Source organism: Tachyglossus aculeatus, chromosome 11 (assembly GCF_015852505.1).
Source record: "Tachyglossus aculeatus isolate mTacAcu1 chromosome 11, mTacAcu1.pri, whole genome shotgun sequence".
NCBI classification, from domain to species: Eukaryota; Metazoa; Chordata; class Mammalia; order Monotremata; family Tachyglossidae; genus Tachyglossus; species Tachyglossus aculeatus.
In genome coordinates, this window is record NC_052076.1 from 53,206,646 (window position 1) to 53,224,428 (window position 17,783).

At 44.9% G+C, this 17,783-nt stretch overlaps 1 protein-coding gene across 5 annotated transcripts in view; it reads left to right on the forward strand.

Annotated features, from left to right (window-relative positions):
• Positions 1-17,783, forward strand: part of WDR59 (WD repeat domain 59) — a 77,300-nt gene that overhangs the window by 34,072 nt on the left and 25,445 nt on the right. For all 5 annotated transcript variants that reach the window (XM_038754551.1, XM_038754552.1, XM_038754553.1 and 2 more), the window contains exons 8-15: positions 6,273-6,389; positions 7,478-7,555; positions 9,198-9,354; positions 10,808-10,887; positions 12,379-12,511; positions 14,416-14,543; positions 15,709-15,873; positions 17,492-17,587. In XM_038754551.1, the coding sequence (XP_038610479.1) occupies positions 6,273-6,389; positions 7,478-7,555; positions 9,198-9,354; positions 10,808-10,887; positions 12,379-12,511; positions 14,416-14,543; positions 15,709-15,873; positions 17,492-17,587 (954 nt within the window). The remainder of the gene's footprint in view (positions 1-6,272; positions 6,390-7,477; positions 7,556-9,197; positions 9,355-10,807; positions 10,888-12,378; positions 12,512-14,415; positions 14,544-15,708; positions 15,874-17,491; positions 17,588-17,783) is intronic.

Sequence of the window (17,783 nt, forward strand, 5' to 3'; positions counted from 1 at the left end):
AATTAGAACCCAAGTTCTCTGACTCTTTGGTCCTTACTCTTTCCACTGCTTCTCATACTTTCACTGCAACCCCCCATTTAGAAAAAGGCCTTGAGATTTTATACTGGGTTGACTTGTATCTGGGCTAAATGACTGGAAACCTATTCCAAAGGTGAACTCTTTGGGGCTCAGATTTATCCTTGGTAGTGAATGTCGAAACAAGAATAACCCAGAGGATTCCGTGGCCTTCTGGTTTGAGTTAATTATTTCCCTCTGAGTGAGTTCCTGCTTCTGCACGAACTTTGCGATCCAGCTCACTGAGTAGGATGTTTCTCCTTGATTTCCTGGGCAGCCTTTTGGTTCAAATGGGAAAAAATAAAAGTGCCTGTTAGCATGAAAGAGGCTCCAGATCCTAAGCCACTCTGATTGGCTCATATAAGCAGCAGTAATTAATAGGAAAGACCTCTTCTCTCCAGTCAGTGAACATCACAATAGTGCAGAAAGCATGAGGTTTATGGGAGACCCAGTGGTAAACCTGATTCTCAGTCCCTGAATGAGCTTTGTTTACCCTTTATGAAGTGCCTTTCTCATTTCCCACTCCTGCTGCCCTTCACGGACATGGTGAAGGTTAGAGAGTATTTGTTTTGCTCTGTGTTTACTTTGGAGGAAAAGTGATTTATATAAAGATGGGTTGGAATGACGTGATCTTAAAAAGGGGCATGATTGGGTCTCCCATGCATCTACTCCTTGAAGGCAGCCAATAGACAAGCTTTGACCATTTGAAGGTCGCCATTTACTCTATTCTTGGAGATAACCAAAACTTGCTCACCTAGAAGAGTGAAAGTACAACTTGTTTTTTAAATGGTACTTGTTAAATGCTTACTATATGTCAAACGCCGTACTAAGAGCTGGGGAAGATACAGGATAATCTGGTTGGACACAGTCCCTGTCCCACCTAAGACTCATAGTTTGAATCCCCATTTTACAGATGAGGAAACTGAGGTACAGAGGAGTTAAGTGCCTCCCCAAGGTCACAAAGCAGGCAAGCAGTGGAGCTAGGATTAAAGCCCAGGTCCCCTGAACTCCTAGGCCCATGCTCTTTCCACTAGGCCATGCTGCTTTCCTCTTGTGTGGGAAAGAAAGCTGATGGAGTTTTCTTGCTTGGCATACCTCCAGGGAGGCGAGCAGGTTAGGCCAAACACTTGAACCCTCACAGATCCATAAATCAATGAGAAGCCCAGATTTATAAGGATCCCTCTAGACTGTAAGGTCACTGTGGGCTGATAGTATGTCTACCAACTCTGTTATACTCTCCCAAGTGCTTAATTCAGTGCTCTGCACATGGTAAGTGCTCAATAAATACCGTGGATTGGTTGCCAAAACAAAAAGTTGATGAAAAAAGCTGGTTTTGGCCTACCTAAGTCTTTCTTTCCCAACCCTTCACATTTCTGAAACACACATATTATTGATTCATCTCTGGTCTTCTGATTCAGTTCAATTCAAACAGCAATCAGATGAGGTGACAGCTAAAAAAAATGCTACCCATGAAGCTGTAAGCTCATCTGTAGATTGTAAACTTGTTATGGGCAAGTAATGTGTTTGCTAATTCTGTTGTATACTATTCTCCTAGGTGCCTAGTACAGTTCTCGGCACTTAGTAAGTGCTCACTCAGTATGATTGACTGGTTGAAGATAACATCCCCTAGGCTTTGTTGCTTGTCCTCCTTAGACAATTAAACAAACTTTGAATGAGTTTTCCAAAATAGTCTCACCCTCCAAAGGAATTCTAGTTGCCATTTTCTCATTCAGGGAACTCTTTGCTTTTGTGGTTTGACCTTACCCTTCTGGCCTGTGATCTCTGTCACCTGTCCTACAAACTTGTATATTTCCTCCTGCCTTCAGGACATCTCCATCTGGTGGTCCTCTAGCACCTTAAACCTAAAAAGGTCAAAATTAAACTCTTTATCTTCCCTCCTAAACTTTAAACCCTTTCCTCTTCCTGACTTTTCCATCACTGACAATGGTACTACTACCCCACTCTCCCCATCCCATAAACTCTCCATCTTGACTCTCCCACAATTCCCTATCAAATTTTTTGACTCTGCATCTTGCTGATTTTCTTCTGAATATTTCACAGACCGGACCTTTCCATTCCATATTTAGACTGTCACCCTAGGACAAACCTTCATTGCCTCCCAGTTAAACTTTTGCAGTAGCCATTTTACCAGTCTCCCCCCTTTTCAGGTGCTTGTATCATCCTGCCAAAACTAACGGTCTCTAGCATAATCCTCCTTGACCGCTCAACTGCTTTTTAACATGGCAGGCCTCTCCATGTTACCTCACCTTTGTTTCACCAATCCAGTTCCGTCTTACCTCTTTGGCTGCTCTTTCTCAACCTCTTTCACTGTCTCTTCTTCTGCTTTCACTTCCTCTATCCGGGTGTACCTCAAAGCTCCTTTCTGTCCCCTACTTTTCTTACTTGATGTTCACTCCCTCAAGTGGCTCATCAGCTCCCCTGACTTCAGCTCCATCAGTCAGTCAGTGGTATTTATTGCACACTTACTGTGTGCAGAGCACTGTATTAAGCACTTGGGAGACTACAGTACACAGAGTTGGTAGACACGTTCCCTGCCCACAAGGAGCTTACTGTCTAGAGGGGGAGACGGACATCAACATAAATAAATTACAGTTATATACCTAAGTGCTGTGGGGCTGAGGGTGGGTGAATATCAAGTGCTCAAAGAGAACAGATCCAAGAACTACCACCTCTTCATGGATTATTCCCGGATCTGTTTCTGTAGCCCTGACCTCTCTCGCCATCTGCAGTCTCTCATTTCTTTTTGCTTGCAATACCTCTCCATATGGATGTGCCGTGAACACTTCAAGCTCAGTATGTTGACAATTAGACTCCTCATTCCCTCCCAAATCCTCTTCTCCACCTGTTTCCCAGTACCACTCTCCTTCCTGTATCCTTGATTCCCCACTCTCTTTCAACTCTCATGGTCGATCTGTTGTTAAATCCTATTGACTTTCCCTTCAGAACATTTCCTAGAGCCTCACTTCCTCTCCATTAAAACGGCCACTACGCTGATCCAGACGCTCATTGTACCCTGACTCGACTACTATATCAAGCTTCTGCCCCAGCTGCCGGCCTCTCTCTTTCCAGTCTGTTCTTCATTTTGCTGCTTAGATCACGTTTCTAAAGTGTCATTCTGTGTGACATACGCATGACATCCTCTCCTCAAAACCTTTCAGTGGTTTTCTATTCATCTTTGCATCCATCATCATCATCATCAGTGGCTTTTATTGAGCACCTGCTAGGTACGAAGCACTAAGCACTTGGGAGAGTACAGTACAACAGAGTTGGTAGAGATGTTCCCTGCCTACAATCAGCTTGCAGTCTAGAGGCAACTCCTGATCATTGCCTCAGAGGCACCGAATCAACACTCTTAACTCTTATCTAACCACTCCCTTCTCCTAACCTGCCTCTTGCACTCTCCTTTTGGCCAAGTTTATCATCTCTCTGTGACATGTCCTAGACTTGCCCGCCTACAACCTGAAAAAGCAGCTAGACTAGACTAATGGAAGGAGCCCAGATCTGGGAGTTGGAGGTCCTGGGTAATGCCAGATAGCAGCTCTGTCACTTGCCTATTGTGTGTCCTTGGGGAAGTCACTTCTTGGTGCCTCAGTTCCTGTAGCTGTAAAACGTGAATTAAACACAGTTCTCCCTTCTACTTAGACTGTGAGCCCCATGTGGGACAGAGACTCTTTGCCTTGATTACTTTTTGTCTACCACTGTGCTTAGTATCGTCCTTGGCATAGAGTAAGCACCTCACTAATATCATTATTATTATTGTTCTTCTTATTACTTGGGGGAATCTTATTATTCTAATCATTTTCTCTGCCTCACACCTTTCCTCCTGTCTTGAGCTCTCCCCTGCTTTCTCCTTCTGTACTCCCATCTCTTTCAGGAGACTCTCCCTGATTCATTTTTATACTTCCTAGTAGTGTGGGTCAGTGGAAAAAGCCCAGGCTTGGGAGTCAGAGGTCATGGGTTCTAATCCCGGCTCTGCCGCCTGTCAGCTGTGTGGCTTTGGGCACGTCACTTAGCTTCTCTGTGCTTCAGTTACCTCATCTGTAAAATGGGGATTAAGTCTGAGTGTCCCAAGTGGGACAACCTGATCACCTTGTATCCCCTCCAGCGCTTAGAACAGTGCTTGGCACATAGTAAGCGCTTAACAAATGCCATCATTATTATTAGTATTACTGTCATCTCAGCATTTTTGCACTGAAGACCTCTGGTGGCCCTTCTGTACATATCAGTTTACAGACTCTTCGTCTTATTTATAGATTCTTTTATACCGTCTCTCCCAGTAGATCATAAACTCCTTGCGGGCGGGGATCGAATCTTCTTATTCTGTCACAGTCCCAAATCCTTGGTGCAGTACTCTGCACAAAGTTAATACTTTGGTTGATTGATGGCTCTTGACTCTTCTCGTCAATCCATTACTCTTGCCTTTCCCCCAGTTTGAAGCACGCTCCCCCTGACCCGCCCGGCCACAGCTTCACTAAGCCAAGTCCCCAACCTCCTTCAAAACCCTCTCAAATCCACCTCCACTAGTAGCCATTCTCTTATTAGTCCCTGCACTCTCCTAGTCATGCCATCCCATCAGCCACTTCAGCCCTCTTTGTACTTCCCAAGCGCTTAGTACAGTGCTGTGCACACAGTAAGCGCTCAATAAATACGATTGAATGAATCCACTTATTGTATTGACTTATGTATTCCTCCCTTCAAGGCCCTACTGAGAGCTCACCTCCTCCAGGAGGCCTTCCCAGACTGAGCCCCCTTCTTCCTCTCCCCCTCCTCCCCCTCTCCATCCCCCCCACCTTACCTCCTTCCCCTCCCCACAGCACCTGTATATATGTATATATGTTTGTATGTATTTATTACTCTATTTTATTTGTACATATTTATTCTATTTATTTTATTTTCTTAATATGTTTTGTTTTGTTCTCTGTCTCCCCCTTCTAGACTGTGAGCCCACTGTTAGGTAGGGACCGTCTCCATATGTTGCCAACTTGTACTTCCCAAGCGCTTAGTACAGTGCTCTGCACATAGTAAGCGCTCAATAAATACGATTGAATGAATGAATGTATTCTCTTGTGGTTGCATCTAGTCTCTCAATCTTTTTAACCCTTGCAAATTCAGCAATTTATGCCCATCTAATCTCCCCCGTGAGAGTCTCGTCTTCCTAAGGGCCAGAATTGTTTCTGTCACCTCTTTTGTAAGTCTCCTAAGGACCTAGAACAGTGCACCTCTCACAGTAGGTGTTCAATAAATATGAATGTTAAGCCAGATGTCAACACTGGAGCATGAATAGGAAATATGGTAAATCCTCCTTTTAACATGGGGCTTGTTTTGCAGGAAAATCTAGTAACCCTTAATTCAGTGGGAGTTCATGGGTTTGGGGGGTAGATAGTTCTCAGATGCCACCATGACTAACATTTTTCTATGCCAATTCTTCTAATTTTATGTTTACTATTAACAGAATGTTTCACATCTCTGCCGCTTATTGTTATTTTTCGGTGTTAAATGCTGTGAGGTTGCAGAAACACAGAGTACTCTATGGGACCTGACAGTCGGAGGCAAAGGCGGGGAGGTCTAGCAGCAAACACTTAACCACCTCTTTCTTCACCAAATCTATTTGCACCAACCTATGGACCATGTTATGCCCAGACAAATGTGTTGCTGGAAGAACAGTCCCTAATTTTTCCATGGAGTTATAGCCAAATCATTTAATGAAAATGTATCAGAGCAGAATTGGGTGTTCCGAAGTAAAACATTACTCCCAGCATTTGAGAGTCTTGCTGCCAACTGCTTTCAATGTAGCCTGACTTTTGGAAGGTGCCCTTAATATTTTCACCCATGCTTAATTTTCTTCAGGCTTGATTTAGGCTAATTTGCATGCTTGATTTAAGGATTCATGGACACAAGAGTTTATAATGGTCCATCAGTTTAATCACAGGACTTCAGATCTGTTTTGTAGTCGGTGTTTTTGGAGGGTCAGGGGAAAGAAGACTGGTTAAGGTACACTAAACTTTAAAAGCAGGGTGAAGATATCTAGTACTTCTTTTTGTCTTTAATTGCTAAGCCCTCTCTAAACATCAAATCTGAGAAGGCAGACCCTGCCAGTAGTCTCAAGCCCCTGCTAAGTGTGAGTGGAGCTTTTGCTTTTTATTGACGATCTCTTAATTGGGTCCAAGGAGAGAGAACCTAGATGTTGTTGATTACAGAAACCGAGCACGGCAATGGAATATCTCGCTGCCCACCTCTCCAAAATCCATGGGCTGGACTGGCACCCGGACAATGAACACATCTTGGCCACATCCAGTCAGGACAACTCGGTCAAGGTGAGCGATTGCCCAGAAGAGGCCCCATAATAGCTACGGGATTTGTAAAGCGCTTACTGTGTGTCAAACACTTTTTAAGTGATAGGATAGATACAAGATAATCAGGTTGGTTAAACTTCCTGTCCCTCTTGGAGCTCCCAGTCTAAATCCCCATTTTAAAGATGAGGTAATTGAGGCCCAGAGAAGTGAAGTGACTTGCCCGAGGTCACACAGCAGACAAGTGGCGGAGCTGAGAATAGAACCCAGGTCCTCTGACCCTCAGGGCCGTGCTCTTTCCACCAGGCCACGAATGTGATCCGTACAATATGGACCGTGGGAGCAGGAAATGCCTTGTCTGTCTTGGGAGTCCTTTTTAGTCCTTTCTTCACAAAAATATTTCCCATTATTGGGTGGATCTTCTGATGTCTCCAGCTAGTGTTCCCAAATTCAGTGGAGAGTTACCGCGGAGTCCCTGCATGTCATGCGCTGTGAACATTGAATGCATCTGCAGTAGGAGAAGTGTCTTGGTGTTTCCTCCCGAGCTATGTGGAAGGTAGCTAGTTAGATAACTTGAAGGTGACCTGAGGTGAGGTATGGGAAAGGATTGAAGATTTTTAGTGTTTTATCAACAGGAAGGCCCAAATTTGAGTTCGTGCAACATTTATTAATTGGGGGCTCTTTTAAGAGGCTCAACCTCTTTGGGCCAAGTTGCAAAGTGCTTTTCAGAAATGTGCTTTGAGAGGACAGACAGTAATGGGTTGCAAAGAAGTAACTATGGATAGTGCATGGGCCTGATTGTCAAAAGAAACTGGGTTCTAATCCCGGCTGTGCTGCTTGTCTGCTCTGTGACATTGGGTAAGTTACTTCACTTCCCTGTGCCTTAGTTACCTCATCCGCAAAATGGGGATTAAGACTGGGAGCCCTATGTGGGACATGGGCTGTGCCCAACCTGCATCAACCCCAGCCCCTAGTAAAGTGCCTGGGACGTAGTAAGCACTTAACAAATACCATAAAATTAACCAAAAAAAATATATCAACTGAGTCCAACTAATAGGATGGATTTTGTTTTCAAGATTTATTCTGAAAATTATCCTGTTTTATGTTCCCAGTTCTGGGATTACCGCCAGCCTCGGAAATACCTCAATATTCTCCCTTGCCAGGTGCCTGTCTGGAAGGCCAGATACACTGTGAGTATGAGATACTTCGACTCCCTCGCTACAAAACTTATCCTTGTGCCTCTGTTGGCCTTAAGGGTCCATGAAAAGTTTTATAATAATCAGCTTTTATGAAAATTTCATTTGAGTTGCACCGTTGTCAAATTTCTGTATTGTCTTTGTATAATACTTCTGATTTCAGTAGTTTCCAGACATTTGGATCAGACATGGTAGTGATTTCAGAAATACTTCCACCTCCTCATTTCCTTTGAGGTGCTCATCTTTAGAGACTGTGAATCTCGGCTGTTGGAATTTCAAACTACTACTCTACTCTGCACCTTTCACTTAATGGTGTTAGCCGGCAAAAAAATGTTATGGGACAAAGGAAAGTCCAAAGGGAGCATGTGTGTGCTAATGGAATTGGGATATCACTCTGATAGCTTGCTCTGTGCTGAAAGATTGGGGAGATCCTTGTAAGATAATTTACTACCTTGGGAGTTACTGTAAAGGTTGGTCTGGGAAAGAATAAAGCAGCATTTATAGAGCTGATTTCCCTACTCACTCTCCTTTCTGCGTCATCTGTGCACTTGGATGTGTATCCTCTAAGTACTTGTTATTCACCCCACCTTCAGCCCAACCACACCTATGTACATACCCTTTATCCTTCCATTTCCCTCATCTGTAATTTATTTGATTATCTGTCTCCTCTCTAGCCTGAAAGAGCCTTGTGGGCAAGGATCATGTTTACCAATTCTATTGAATTATACTCTCCCAAGTCCTTAGTACAGTGTTCCACACACAGCAAGCACTCATTAAGTGCCACTGATTGATTACTGGAGTTGTATATAGTGAGGGTGGGACTTGGGGCAATATATTGCTTTTGCAGCTGTGAGGACTTAGACATCAAACCCAAAGCTGCCTTCCTTGTGTATAAACATTTTTTTTGTGTCAATGAAATGGAAACGGTTTGTGAAAGCAGACTGGGGTGTTAGGAGCGGAGAGGAAAAATTATTCTGCCCTTGGTTGGTTTTGGAACCCCAAATTCAATTCACTGAGAATTGCACATTCTCAGTAGAAATCAGATTCAGCTATAACGGCACCCGGACAGGCAGACAGAGTGTAAAGCAGCAAGGAAAGAGTAGCAAAGTACAAGGTAAAGTAAGCTTCATTCGAGGAGTTAGTTGAAGTGAAGCAGTTAAAAGTACTACTTTACCAGAGAGAAAACAGGGCAAGCTAGAGAGGGTTCCCACAGTCTTGCCTAGTTTAGCTTTAATCTTTTGAAATCTTCCGAGTCCAGCAGTGATTGCTGAATCAAAAGGATTTGTTGTAGCCAACAAATTCTCAAGCCACGGGGGTTTGAGCCGAACGTCAACTTTGAAATCACAGAGGACTTCTTTCCTCTGGGTCAGGGACTTTTAGGAGCAGCGGGTAAGCGGAAGAGGACATGCAGCCCACCATGCCGTTTGAGGGCATGCGGCCCACCATGCCATTTCTCAGCCCTCCAGGCCTGTCATTTTTTTTATTAGTATTTTAATGGGAAAATGGTCAGAGAGAGACTGCAGAATGTGGTGTTCACATTTTTCCACTGGTTTTGATTGGGAACACCTTGGTTTTCGTTGTTGAGTCTCTCCAGTCAATGACCGTGTGCTTTCATCTCCCCCTTTCTCCCCGCAAGCCTTTCAGCAACGGGTTAGTGACGGTGATGGTCCCTCAGCTGCGACGGGAGAACAGCCTTCTTCTCTGGAATGTCTTTGACCTGAACACGCCAGTGCACACCTTCGTGGGGCACGACGATGTGGTGTTGGAGTTCCAGTGGAGGAAGCAAAAAGAAGGTGAGGATAGGGAAGGGTCTGATGACTGAAGCCTGCCTGATTGTGATATTCATCAGTTAAGGCTGGTGGGTTTTTCTGCTTTGTACCCTGATGAGAGATTGTGGCGGAGTCCTAGGCTTTCAGGACACTCATCTCTTCTTGCCCTAATCCTGGCTTTTTCTGATTCCATGAGAAGCTGCGTGGCATAGTGGATAAAGCATGAACTTGGGAGTCTGGAGGTCATGGGTTCGAACCCTGGCTCTGCCACTTATCTGCTGCGTGACCTTGAGCAAGTCACTTCACTTCTCCGGGCCTCAGTTACCACATCTTTAAAGTGCGGAATGAGACTGTGAGCCCCACTTGGGATAGGGATTATGTCCAACCCAATTTGGTTGGGCTCAATACAGTGTGTGGCACAGAAAACACTTAACAAATACCACAACTATTATTATCATCTCAACTCCTCTCCTGTTTTTGTCACCTTTGGACTCACTTCATTATTTAGACAATTCAAATAGGTATATGTACCAACAACAGTAGAATTTTTTTAAATTGTTTTGACCTCCTATCTGTTGTGTCTTTCTCAAAGAATCAGCAGATACTGGAGAGTCTTGTACTGAAGGTCCAGGTTGTTAACATAGTATCAGGCTGATCAGATCCCCCTCTAGGCTGTTAGCTCCTTGCGTGCAGGGAATGTGTCTGCCAACTCTGTTGTGTTGTACTCTCCTAAGAGCTTAGTACGGTGCTCTGCACACAGTAAATGCTCAATAAGTACCATTGAGTGACCTCAGCTGGGAACATAAGTGGTAAAAGTTTGTGAGAAAAGTCATAGACTGCTTCTCTGATTTTTCAAAGTCAGTTATTAGTTTTTGGGGGTTTTTTGGTCCATCACCATGTCCATAAATTTGGGTTTCTGAGGTCATTGATCTTACTGTTTGTAGAATCTCTGGCAGGTGCTGAAATGTGCCTCAATTTGGTTCTTTCATAAGATACCCCAAAGAGACTTGCAGCGTCTGGCTGAATGGAAGGGAGATTGCATTGGGAAAGGAATGTGGCCTAGTGAAAAGAGCATGAGCCTTTGGAGTCAGAGGGCCCTGAGTTCTAATCCCGGTTCTACCACTTCTCTGCTGTGTGACCTTGGGCAAGTCACCTCACTTCTCTGTGCCTCAGTTCCCTCATTTGCAAAATGGACATTCAGTACCTGTGCTCCCTCCTGCTTAGAATATGAGCCCCCATATGGGACCTGATTATCTTGTATCCAACCCAGGGTTAGTACGGTGCTTGGCATATAGTCTGCGTTAAACAAATACCACAAATATTATCATTATTATTCTTATCCATGGCCATGTCTCTCTTCAAAGCCTGTTTATTTTCTTCAGTTGTGTGCACCAACGTACTGGTACCCCCCACAGCATCAAGGCAAGTCTCAGGAAGCTTTTAACCATTTCTCGACTTGTTATTCTGAACTTTCTAGGGTCAAAAGACTACCAGCTGGTTACATGGTCCCGAGACCAGACCCTGCGGATGTGGCGTGTGGACTCCCAGCTCCAGAGGGTAAGAATGAAATGATTTTTTGATGAGAGGAATCAACTGCAGATGATCATCCCTAGGGCTTTTGGAAAAAGAGGGAGAGGATTTGGGAAAATGAGATGAATGCTAGAAAGTCAAGGGTGAAGAGCACCCGGATTTAAACTAGAGAGGGCCAAACAACATCTGTGGAATCCAAAGTCCCAAAGAGCCTGTGACCTTATTGGCCCATGTAGCTCTTGTGAAATTTATTTCTCGCCCTCACCTTATTCTCCCTGATATGGGAGATAGACTTAGCCCTGAAAAGGGGTCTTCCAAGAAGAAAGGAGGAGGGGGCTGGGAGTTAGTCGATGGATTAGAGAAACTGATGGAGTGAGGCATGAAAGGATGAGTATTAAAAATGAAAGTGAACCCATGACACTTGTGGACAACAAATATGAAAATGCTTTCCCCCAGGATTCAAGTCCTTCTTAATGGTGCTAATGGCTGTTTGGCTTTCTTTTTTTTCCTTCAATGGCCAGAAGGAGTCCAAGAAGGAGAACAAATCCTTTTTCAGGTAGCTCAAGAGGGACCCAAAGGGTCCCAGACCTATAGCATTTGCGTCAGAGAAGCGTCACATCGAATGTGACAACGCATCGTGCACATTTTGTGGAGCAAAATCAGGCTGTCCCTCCGGGAAGGCTTTGTGTTTCTTTGCAACTGTGTTCTGTGTGAAGTGGCTCTCCAGCTTTTTGAGGACAAACATCCCCACTCTGGTGACTTTAGCATTGGGTGCAGAACGGAACAGTTTCTCGAGACTTATGAGTGAAATGCAGGTGTCTGGCCTGGTGGCCTTAGCCTAGTGACTACCAAAGAATCGGGATAGGTTTTCTGAGCTTTTAAAGACCATGATAGTGGTGAGCTGCCACCAGAATATTAAAGGCAGTGTGAGATTAGCCAGAAGAGTTGGTGGAGGGATGGCCTTAGCCTAGTGACTACCTAAGAATCAGGATAGGTTTTCTGAGCTTTTAAAGACCACGGTAGTGGTGAGCTGCCACCAGAATATTAAAGGCAGTGTGAGATTAGCCAGAAGAGTTGGTGGAGGGATGGCCTTAGCTTAGTGACTACCTAAGAATCGGGATAGGTTTTCTGAGCTTTTAAAAACCACGATAGTGGTGAGCTGCCATCAGAATATTAAAGGCAGTGTGAGATTAGCCAGAAGAGTTGGTGGAGGGAAACCAACCTTGGTCTAATCAGTATGTAACTGCTACCTGTTCATCCTCTAAATTGGAGCTCTCACAAACGCTCAGTGTGGGCAGGGAAAGTGTCTCTTTATTATTATATTGTAGTCTCTCAAATGCTTAGTGCAGTGCTTTGCACACAGTAAGTGCTCAATAAATACAGTTGAATGAATGAATGAACAGATGAATGAAAAAGTTGAATTTTCCCCTTCTGTGAAGTGCCGTGGCTCAGGTCTGCCAGGACCTCCTAATTGCCAGGCTCCTTGTGATGAGGGCCCATTGTTCTGATCTTTTTCAGCTCTGTGCGAATGACATTCTGGATAGCGTCGATGAGTTCATCGAGGGCATTTCTCTTCTGCCAGAGCCGGACAAGACACTCCACCCTCAGGATTCAGATCACCAGCACAACTCAAGTCATGGGGAGGAGGAAGGTAATCTTGTTCCTTAGCAGATTTGGTGAAGTGACTTTCCCAAGACTTTATGGAGAGTCAAAGTAGACCTAGGATTGGTGGCATATAATGTCAGGGGGCTAGGGACTGAGCTCTGAAAAGGGGTCTTCCAAGAGGAAAAGAGGAGGGGGCTGGGAGTTATTCGATGTTTTAGAGAAACTGATGGAGTGAGGCATGAAAGGATGAGTATTAAAAATGAAAGTGAACCCATCACACTTGCGCACAGCAAATATGAAATTTTTTTCCCCCAGAGTTCAAGTCCTTCTTAATGGCGCTAGCAATATCTATCTTGTTCGTCAGCTGTTAGTGGGATATGACTCCAATATTCCTAGTGCTGTCTAGCGCAGAAAGGCAGAAATGCATTCGGTTAAGTTCGCATAGATGGGGTATTTATTCAGTGTGGTCGAATCTTCCCGCAGGCTTCCTGTCTGGCATCGAAGTCAGCCTGATTGTCAGGTATCTCGAGGCAGGTTCTGGACTCTGTCTGTGCTCCTGCCCCGGAAACCTGACATCATTAAATCTGCCTGACAGGTAGCATTTTAGGCCTCTCACCTCCCACCTCTGTGTCTCCCACCTGTGCTCCCTTGTCCTGTTTGCTGTCAATCTGGCTGATGTGCTGTTGCTTAGCTTTCCAGGGTGGGTTCAGAAGAGGCTTCCTGTTTCCAGAATCATTAGTCCTGTCTCCTGAGCACGATCTCCAATAATGTTGAGGCTTAGATTTCCCTCAGGAGATTAGGCTTAATTTTACTAAAAGATGCTTTCAAAATATGCTTGACCCTTGCACACCTGGCCAGGCAGGTGCAAGAAGCAAGCTTGCCAGAAAACCACCGGAAACCACACTATCGAAGTCTAAATTTTCAGAGTTCTAGATTTGGGGAACAGATTGGAGCCTTTGAAAATGTAGTGGGTGATTTGGTAAAGCTTGAATTGGGGTTTCTTTCTGCCCCACCATTAGAAAACAAGGTTGTTTTTTAGATGAGATGCTGCTTCTTAGTCTAGTCTGGGTATTTTCCTGCTTTAATCTGCAGATTCCATACTCACTCCTTGCAAGCAAAATCAAACTGAATAAGGCAGTAAGTTTTTATATCCTGATCCTTTAACTTCTGGTGCACATTCTTCTAGCTATGGATTGCATGCTTTGATGTCTTTTTCACCGTAGATGGAAGACCTGATAAAAATCAAAAGGAATTAAGTGGAGAATCACTGTCGTGATCTGAAATTCCTCCTTCAGTTTAAACTTTTAAACTGCTTTCCTTCATTGCCTCTCATCACTAACGTTTTGAGGCATTTAAAGTGCAAGATTAAAATCCATCTCCTCTCCAGTAGAAAAGATTGTAAGCCCCTCAAGGGCAGGGATCATGTCTACTAACACTACTGTACTGAACTCTTCCAAGCACTTAGAACAGTGTAGCAATTTCCAGTGCCATCTTTTTGATATTCTAATTGACAGCTGCGTATGAGGGATCAGTAACCAACAGTGATGGGGAGTGTAATGTGGAAGATCACTCCATTTTGACCAAATCTGATATGTTTTTAATAAAAAATTCGGAAGGTTAGGGTGAGCTCTTCTCTCTGCTGTTCTGGCTTGAAGCAGCATGTGTGCGACTCTCCCTGACCTCGGAAGATGATCTTCCCTGTTCAACTGAAAGGCTCTGCAAGTCTGTGTGTTTGCTTTGAGATTAAAATTCCTGGAGACTGCAGAAACCCTAAAGCTCCAGGATAGATTTTAAAAAGCTGTTTCCTAGTAGTAGTATTTATTAAGCACTTAGTGCATGCAGAGCACCGCTCTAAGCGCTGAGAGATGAATATCTGGGTGGGAATTAGGCAAGGTCCCTGTTCCTCGTGGGATTCACAATCCAAGGAGCAAACTTTTCCTCCCTTCTCAGTGGCCTCAAAGGAAGACTCCCCTAACAGCCTTCTGATGGGAAAGAAAGCAGATCAGATGGGGCTGCCTCAGACGCTACAGCAAGAGTTCTCCCTGATTAACGTGCAGATCCGGAACGTCATCGTGGAGGCAAGGGCTTCAATCACTGTGGTATTTGGGAAGCGCTTAACTATGTGCCGAGCCCTGAGGTAGATACAAGAACATCAGGTCAGACACAGTTCCTGCCCCACAAGGAGCTCATGGTCCAAGTCAAGAAGGGTTTAAAAATGTTTTCCCTCTGCTTACTGACAGCCAGGGGAGAGAAGAGGGAACAGTGTTTGGCCTTGTTTGCCCAGAGGTCTTCTGGACTCTCCAGGCCCTGTCGATACAGCCTGAATCACCTAATAATAATAATGGCATTTGTTAAGTGCTCACTATGTGCCAAGCACTGTTCTAAACACTGGGGGTGAGATACAAGGTAATTGGGTTGTCCCATAGGAGGCTCACAGTCTTGATCCCCATTTTACAGATGAGGTAACTGAGGCACAGAGAAGTTGTTACTTGCCCAAAGTCACACAGCAGACAAGAACTCATTTCCTACTTAACTCTTTGGCTTGAATCCCAGAAGGATGGAAACCTCAGGAGTTGAGCATGGAGATACACTGATGACATTTTGTCTTATGGGAAGGCAGGCTGATATCTTTATACTAAGAAGATCATGTCACTGGTTGACTGCCTTGTCACTTGGCGATAGCCTCTAGTCCACCTTGATCTGGGGATGTGCTGCTGAATTCTTTGCTTCTGAGAATCAGGATCTCTCAGTGTGGAGAAATACCGAAGCAAAATGTTCTGTAGAGGCATGGTAGTGAGAACAGAAAATGTTGATTTTTTAGAGGGTATTTCTGTTGGCTTTTGCCCTTCATAGGAAGCAGTGTTGCGAAGGATTCTCTGTCAGTCAGTGAGCATATCTACCCACTTGTTCATTCCTCTCCTCTTGAATTTTTTTCCATCTTTGACCCCCTGATCCGCCATGGGTCCTGGATCAAGTCACTTGCCTATTCTTGCAATTGATTGTAACAATTCAAACCACTCCCCCATCTCAGAGGCCAGAATAAGTGAGAATTTTAAAATCACGGAGTGCTCAGAAAGAATTGCTGGATAAATGCAGATTCTTTTGGGGAATGTTTTTGAAACTGTCTTCCATATTTACGTGACCGAGCTTGATTTTGGAAGAGCAGAGCACTCAAACGTTAACTGTTATAAATTGGGGAGGCCTGCGGAAATATGACTCCAAGTCGGCTGATTTATCTCGCAGATGGACGTAGTGGATCGGAGCTGCACAGTATCCGTGCACTGCGGCAATCACCGAGTCAAAATGCTGGTGAAGTTCCCTGTGCAGTACCCCAATAATGCCGCTCCTTCCTTCCAGTTTATTAATCCCACAACCATCACATCCACAATGAAAGCCAAGCTCTTGAAGGTAAGTGTCTCTGCAGAGTCTATTCCCCAGATGGATGGGTGGAGTGATGTGTAGAAATTGTAACGGCGAGAAACCGAGCAAATTCTGACAGTTGAGAAACTGAAGTTTTCCTTCCGTACAGCAGTGTTAAACTAAGAGAAATGATGTGCTTGCTGTATTTGATGTGCGTGGAAGAGATAGCCAACAGTGGAGCTGGAATAAGGCAAAGGATAAAATATACCTGCTAACCCCCTTGACATTAGACTGTGCTTTCATCAAGCAGCAGGATGGCAAAGGTGCATGGGGACCCTGTCCCCCAGGCCCTTTTTTCGGGGAGACAAGGAGCAAATCAGAACCTGGACCTCCTGGATTGCAGGTCCAGCTGGGCCTCCTGGGGCCTTGAAATAATTTTTTTTAATGGTACTTGTTAAGTACTTATTCTGTGTCAAGCACTGTTCTAAGGGCTGGAACAGATACAAGTTAATTAGGTCGGACACAGTCCTTGGCCCACATGAGACGCAGAGTCTAAGTAGGAGAAAGAACAGGTATCGAATCCCCATTTTGCAATTGAGGAAAAGGAGGCGCAGAGAAGTTAAGTGATTTTGCCCAAGGTCATTTGGCAGGCAAGTGGCAGAACTGAGATTAGAACCCAGGTCCTCTGGCTCCCAGGCCAATCTCTATCCGGTAGACCATCCTGTCTCTTGGGAGAGGGTAGATGAGTGCTGCATCTGCTTCACCTCCCCAGAGCCCCGAACTGAACTGGTTGTTCCTCATCTGGTGCTGGTTTTCGATGAGAATGAGAACAGACTAAAAGTGAAACATTTCCTGCTAGACCCCTTCTTGCTGTAACTGGCCATTCCCTGAGGTGTGTAAATTTCTTTGCTTCCTCCTCAACTGCTGACACCCTTGAAGTTATTCTCACTCTTTCCCTGTCTTTGGAGATGTGCGAGGCTTCTTGTGCTCCCTCGGCAACAGGAGTAGAACATCACGTAAGAGGTCATTTATTAAGAGTGCCATCTCCAAGCGCAATGGAAATCTGGATTTGTTGAGATAGAGTGCCTGCATTTAACCTGAGAAAACCAGGAACTCGTATCTCCCTCCTGCCTTAAATCTATCCTTTGACAATCAGAAAGTCTTGATTTTCAGCCGAGCCATCACATACAATGCCTGTGCCAGTAAGTATGGCTTGAATGAGGTCACTCAAGACTGGGGTGCTCTCCTCCCCAACCCAGGGCCCCCCACCAATCAAACAAATGCTGTGCACGTTTAGCACTGAGACTTGTTCTCTGGGGGAAGCCATGTAAAGAGCTCAGAAGTTTAAAAAAAAGTAAATCTTTGTGTGCACGCGTGTGTGTGTGTGCATGCACACGTGCTGTTTTCCAGGGGTGCATGACACTACCTGAGAAGGCAATATCACCATCCATAAAGATTCCTAAAGTAGTCTTTAAAGGCTTTTCATTCTTGTTGCTTACCGACAGGGTAGAGAAGAGTTCGGGCCAACTGCCCATCCTCCCCTACCCTTCGCTATTGAGGATCTCACAGTCTCCTTGCACCTCCAGTTTCTTTCCCTTGTTTTGGCAGAGGAAGTGAATGAGAGGGAACATTTTGCCAGCCCTTCTGTGTGTCGTGCCTTTTCTAGATCCTGAAAGACACGTCCCTGCAGAAAGTGAAACGGAATCAGAGTTGCCTGGAGCCCTGCCTCCGCCAACTGGTCTCCTGCCTCGAGTCCTTTGTGGTAAGAAGAACGGCACTCTTGTGTCGGCATCTTTCTGTTGCTGTGTTTCGTTGCCCCCTGCTTCTCCATGGACTTTTCAGGCAGGCCAATGGGGGGGCCCTTGTGTGGTCGATTCTGTTCAATCGCCGGTCCGGCTGTATTTCCACTGTGTGCAATTCCAGTTTTAAGATGGCTTCATCCAAAGCACTGATGCATA